The sequence below is a fragment of the Plasmopara halstedii genome, assembly GCF_900000015.1.
Source record: "Plasmopara halstedii genome assembly, contig: Scaffold_110, whole genome shotgun sequence".
NCBI classification, from domain to species: Eukaryota; Oomycota; class Peronosporomycetes; order Peronosporales; family Peronosporaceae; genus Plasmopara; species Plasmopara halstedii.
The window spans coordinates 1,063,021-1,068,845 of NW_020187031.1; the positions used below are offsets into that span (position 1 = coordinate 1,063,021).

The following is a 5,825-nucleotide window of genomic DNA, read 5'->3' on the forward strand; positions in this document are numbered from 1 at the left end:
CACTAAGCTCAATTTGCTGCAGCAGTAACAAAATTTAACTTGGATGAAGACGACAAGATGACGAAGATAATGACATCGTATCTCAGAAAAAGACTTGAAAATTTTAAATTTGGAAGCCGAAGTGTTTGGGAACACCTCTCACAAATAGTACTAACAACACTTGATCCACTAGAATTGTGGTTTATTTAAAGGCGCTACAGCTTTTTCGCATAAACAGATTGCTCGGAATCAATTTTTGATAGATCTGGCGACATAGCCCAGCGTATCTGACACAAAGATTAAGACTTTATGTGAGAAGTGATCTAAAATTAACATGACATTAAGGCTGTGGAGCTAGAAAATTGAGGCAAAATGCGTATCACAAAGATTTGATATATGTGATAATTCGACTTGGCACAAGAACAGGACGCTATTGCAATAAAACATCTACCAAGTAAAGACGAGAGACTATTTAAGTGGTCGGTAAGCAAGCTACTTGGCTAAATGTATTAAGTAGCTACAATGGCGATATCACCAGTATTTGTGCATTTTTGTCCGATTTCATTCGATCAGTCAAATGATTCTCCAAACACCTTTATCAGTCCACGATTAAGCAACTGGAGAACAACCAGTTCCCAGTTATGAATCAATACTTCCGGAATGAAGAAATTCACGAAAGAACAATTGATAAATGAAGTTATACGTTGAGACAGAAAATTGACCACCGCATTTAGCCACAACCAATTTGCCACCATGTTATGATTTGACTTTTCCTTAATTTTCTGCATTAACGATAATTTTATCAGGACGACACGTTGAAAAAGGCTCGAAAAGTGTTCTGTACGGAGTAGAAAATGCTTGTTTAAGATAATTAAGAATGCTTTCATCTCGATTCAAGCAACTGTCTTACTAAATGCAACAAAGCTACGTCGGATGCTGATAATTAAGCTGAGCGCTGATCCAAATTCGAAGCATTCAGTAATATACTCAGCTAGCGTCGACCAAAAGTTGGATCCAGACTACGTTCTCTTCCAAGCTGGATTCAAGCCAGCGTTTTGTTCTTGGATGGATATTAAAACGTGAATTCCAGCATGACCCAGAAATTTTAAACTCGTCCAAGAAATATCCTCCATTGCTCCGAAAAGTTTTCCAGTACACCCCAGTTTGAAGAGGTATTGTTAGCCATACAATCCTTCAACAAGGCGTATCGAAGCGGATGCAGCAAAAGGCTTTCCTGTTGAATTTTGTGGGGATTTTGAGCATTGATACCTCTGTCTATGGTCAGAAAACTGAATAGATGTGTTTTTTGTCTGGGATGAAAAGTCTAATAGGTGGCGGGTGAAAAAAAAACTAAGCCCATTCGACTTATCTTTGCACTGCTAGAGAAATGTTTCCAAGATTCAGCGAGAGTTATACACTTCGCCATTATCATGTCACAAAGCTTTAATGAGACATGTGTGACAAATTTGGACCTGCAAGCACTTGTGAGCGCATTCCATCCCATATTAGGCATATGGTGTAAATGACAGCTTTCTCGAAAAATAAACTGGCAGACATGCCAGGTCAGCGCAAAAGTGTTTGTTATTTTTATTTCGACATTGGTCCAGCTGACTTGTATTTAAGGTCGAAAGTCCATGAATACAAGAAAGTTGTAGAAGCTAAGCGAGTATCTTCGCTTGGCAATCAAGCAGAGGCTCTAGAATTTCAAAAAGTGTTTTAACAGTGACGCGAATTAATGATTCGGTCTCAGATTTCATACTGCTTGAAACTATTGGAACATAGAGACAGCATGGTCCTTTTTTCCAAGCCACAAAGAGACTTATATTCATACCTTTTTCCAATTTTTTAGCTGCAACACAATCATTTTTCCAAACAAACTGATCCAGGTTGTGTAATTGTTGCTGTGGTTCCGAGGACGCCGAGTTGAATAAATGCGACGATAAGCTTATGAATTTTTCAAAAGAAGACACAACATTTTTAATTTTGAGCGCTCTTTCCGTTTGATGAAAACCAAGCATCGCTACTTTTCTCTCTAGACCAATGATATGGAAAATTCGCTGAAATTTGTGCGGCTTCAAGTGACTCATAACCGTATTACGTGACATCCATCGAGTCTTTCTCTTTGCTTTTATCTTTTCAAGATGCTGAAAATCGATCAAAGTGTTGGCTGCCGGAGCTACAGTCACCTTATTTCGGACGCGAAAAATGGGTGGATTTCGCACTCTATCTTTTGGTACGTCTGACAGCGATATATCCGCTCTGACTGGATTACGACATTCCTCTTCGAAATCTGTTTTTGAAATTTTGCAATCGGTGGTCTTCGAGTGCGGCGAGTAATTGAAACACAGGAATGATTCTTGATCGCCAAGAATGTCCGCGACAACAGTTGTTTGTCGGTTCTCAGAAAAAAATATCGTTTCACCTAGACTAATGAGTTCTCGCTCAACTATTTCTTCGATTGCTTGAGAGAATATCTGGCGGAATCGACAGGGCTAAATTGCATCAACATCCAAAAGATGAGCATTGTCTAAACATATGACTTACCAACATGGCGATTGAATTTGATTGCTGCATCGTCACGTCGTCGCACTTATCGTAATTGAAAGCAAAACGCTTTACAAGTCTTCTGTCGATGTCAAAACAATTTAGTATACTAGTTAAGGCAAGCACAGAAATTACGTTTATGACTTACTTTGCTACCTCAACGTTAAATTCTGGATGAGTAAAGAGTACCTGCAACATTACATTAAGTGACAATAGACACGCTCACAGATACGTGGTCTAACCACAAGAAGACTGCGGGATGGCGTGGTTGCTAGCACCATATTTTCGAGAGGCGTGGTGAACATAACGATCCCGGCGGTAATACATTCGTCCCTATCGAGAGCTGCATCAACTGCAACGCATTTTTTTGTTGGTCGAGTACTGCTGCCTGAGCATGATTTGGTATATGCACTTTTGTCTACTGATACTTTACTGTGTCGTACCTGCAAAGTTTTGCAGCGCATAAAGAAGTGCACTAAGGTTGAGACGCTCGGTCTTTGGATGCCTCCTATCAAAGTCATCAGAGAAAGATCTGGTATAGTGCAGAGCCCCTGAGGACATCTCAACCAACACTAAACCCTCCATAATTCCAAAGCAAACGAGGTCAGAGCAACACAATGTCGAACGCAAACGTCCAGACTGCCGTTTGCCAGTGCGTTGCAGCACCTTTGTTGCACGATAGCCGCCTTCGAATATATCAACAATCTAATGCATACCAACCGGTTAGCGTTATTTATTTCTCAGCTTTAACTCCAGCCTTAAATTACATGTAGCTCAGAGCTATTATGAAATGACTTGTCCAATCTATTCGGTATTTATGGAAGTGATGCGTACTTCACACAGCGAGGGGTTTCGCTTTCAACAAAGCGTCGCTATCAATTTGAGGCATTAACCACAACAGGAATCACTAACTTTTTGCTGCAGCAAACATCGTGATAACATGTCAAAAATTCAGCTTGTGGAGGCTCAAGCGCCGCCAACAGAAGTCGCAGTGTCCACAGATGACGTAAATTTCACCACCGTTAAGCCGCACAAATCGTCAACGACCAAGAAAAACGAATATCGAGTGCTCTGCTGCGGCAATTCTTGGCAGGATCTGCTGATTATTCCCTTGTGTATCATCGGGGTCTACGCTCTTCTTGGTGCTCTCTTTGCTTTGTGCACACGCTCAGTGTTGCAGACAGACGATACGAACACGGCGCTTTGGGTTTTCTTTGTCTTCTACGCTTTTTTCGTCTTTCTGCTGGCATCGGTATTGGGAACAGTAGCGTATAACCGTAAGATGCTCAAAGCGCACGAAAACGACGACCCAGAGAATCTATAAGCGTTTGAGTCTTCAATTCTGATGAAAGATGCGCTCAACTTGAAAAATTGTTGACTTTGCGTCCACGTTTTTAGTAAAGCTTAAGATCTTGGCCATTTCATCCCATTCATACACCAAATATACATCTTTGGGACATCTAAATTTCACTAAGATCTTAACATGCGTTTTATGTTTGGAGCACACGAATGTCGCGGTCTTTCGTTCGAAAATTTGTCCACTGCACTGATCGAGACGACGTTATCTCCACGTATGAAAAGCTGCTTCACGTACTCGCGTTTTGTTCCACCCACACTGAATAGTACTCGATGATTGCGCTGCCGATTAGCGGCGGAGAACACGTGATCACTTGCTGGTCGATTTCCCTTTTGAACTTCTCGCAGCAGCCTCGTGTAGTTTTGAAGCGGGATATACTCTTGACTCACATCCAAAAGCACGAGGTTCATGTGTTTATCAAAAGCCTTTAAGAATCCCGAACAAGTGCCACGGACGCTATTAATTCGTCTTATGACGACAAGAACTCTCAATCGTTCAAGGAAACAGCGACGAAGAACACGGAAAGGTCCGTCCAAATAGGTGTCTATCATACAAACAAGACCAAACCATGTTAAATATCCGTCAAAATAGCTTAAAGTCAAACCTTCATCTGTTGATTACCAGCAAGCTGTTCAAATAGCGACGGAGCGGCAGGAGATGATGTTTTTGAAGTTTTAATAGCTTTAGCTGTTGATGGACTCGCCTTATTTGGTCTTACAATGAGAGTTTGCCGATTCACATCTGACTTTGGTAGCTAAAGAAAAGTGATTTGATCTGTCAAATTTTTAGCGCTGTGCAGTTTTAGCTTAACAAACGTACCAAATGCCGGCACTTTTGAATATTATCCAGTGGATAAGCCGTGGGTACTGGAAGCTCTAGCAGCCTTCTAGGTGTTTGTAAGGCCTTAAGTGCATCAAATTGTTTCGATCGAAAGTCCAGCGAAGTAGGTGTGGCCTTGACCAACGGATACGGCTTGAAATCGCTCTGGTACGCGGCATACGAGTATATTACTGCATCTGTTGTCTTGCTTACATCATCTTGATCAGTAGAAACATCACCAAACGTAAGATCAGGTGCTTCTCCATACTTCTTAAGAAGTTTCGCGCACAGCTGACGCTCTCTACCGGCGAATTTTCGCACAATCTCGGCGCTGAAGAGACGAAAAATAAGTCAGCTTTACCTAGATAAGGGGAGTGCTACAAGGGTAGTACGGATATCCTTGTACAAGTTTGCAGACATACATGTTTTGGTCATTGTCCGGGTTGTGCTTGGTGTAGAAGGCGCGCAAGCGCGCCTCCATCAACTTAGCGTCCATGAGCAACGTGATGTGTCACACATCAACAAACTTCGATATGGCTGAGCTGCCAGCGCTGTCCGAAGCACGGAAGCTAAAGCTGCAATTGTTCCACCGCTTGCAACGCACCAACTGCAATGCATGGGAACGCTACTGGGGCTCATTTCGATTATATTTGGTGGCTAAGCTCTCGCATAAAGAGTTTCATGCGGTAGCCGAGGAGCTGCTGGGACCTAACAAACGTACGTATTCAGCTTGAGTTGTCGAGCTTTATGTACTTACATCCTCGTCATTTCAGATCTGCACAATGAATTTGTAGTCGCGTTGCTGAGCACAGCGTGTCACGAGAACGAGAACGAAAATAAAAAAAAAAATAATCTGCAACCTCATCTTGCGCAGCAAATAGAAAAGCATAGCGAAGAGGGAAATTTGGCAGCCAAAAGAGATGACACTTCTATGATACTTGATGACGTCTCGCTACTGGACTTTAAGTGTGCTAAGCAAGAAAGGTCCGAAAGTGGTAGGTCCTCCTCTTTTTCTACGAAACTACATTGTTTTACAGAGTAGTTGGAGATTTTGAGCAGCAACGGATTTCGTATAATAAGGTCGGACGCAAACGATCATATAGCACTACTGCATCGTATAATAAGG

General features: G+C 42.0%; 2 protein-coding genes across 2 annotated transcripts in view; one reads left to right on the top strand and one right to left on the bottom strand.

Moving 5' to 3' along the window:
- Positions 1 to 1,637: 1,637 nt before the first annotated feature.
- PHALS_00220 (Ribonucleoprotein LSM domain) lies at positions 1,638 to 5,195 on the bottom strand (the record flags this gene model as incomplete). Its single annotated transcript, XM_024729248.1, has 12 exons — positions 1,638 to 2,471; positions 2,524 to 2,605; positions 2,672 to 2,712; positions 2,766 to 2,875; positions 2,967 to 3,031; positions 3,095 to 3,102; positions 3,190 to 3,228; positions 3,291 to 3,327; positions 4,118 to 4,424; positions 4,502 to 4,634; positions 4,700 to 5,030; positions 5,122 to 5,195. 12 exons carry the CDS (start codon positions 5,193 to 5,195, stop codon positions 1,638 to 1,640), a joined length of 2,061 nt encoding a protein of 686 aa, XP_024572263.1.
- Positions 5,196 to 5,232: 37 nt separating this feature from the next.
- PHALS_00221 (Transcriptional coactivator Hfi1/Transcriptional adapter 1) overlaps positions 5,233 to 5,825 on the top strand; it is a gene marked incomplete at both ends in the record, with an annotated part of 2,539 nt that continues 1,946 nt past the window's right edge. Inside the window, 3 exons of the mRNA XM_024729259.1 lie at positions 5,233 to 5,416; positions 5,473 to 5,694; positions 5,748 to 5,779. Coding sequence (XP_024572264.1) covers positions 5,233 to 5,416; positions 5,473 to 5,694; positions 5,748 to 5,779 — 438 coding nt within the window. The remainder of the gene's footprint in view (positions 5,417 to 5,472; positions 5,695 to 5,747; positions 5,780 to 5,825) is intronic.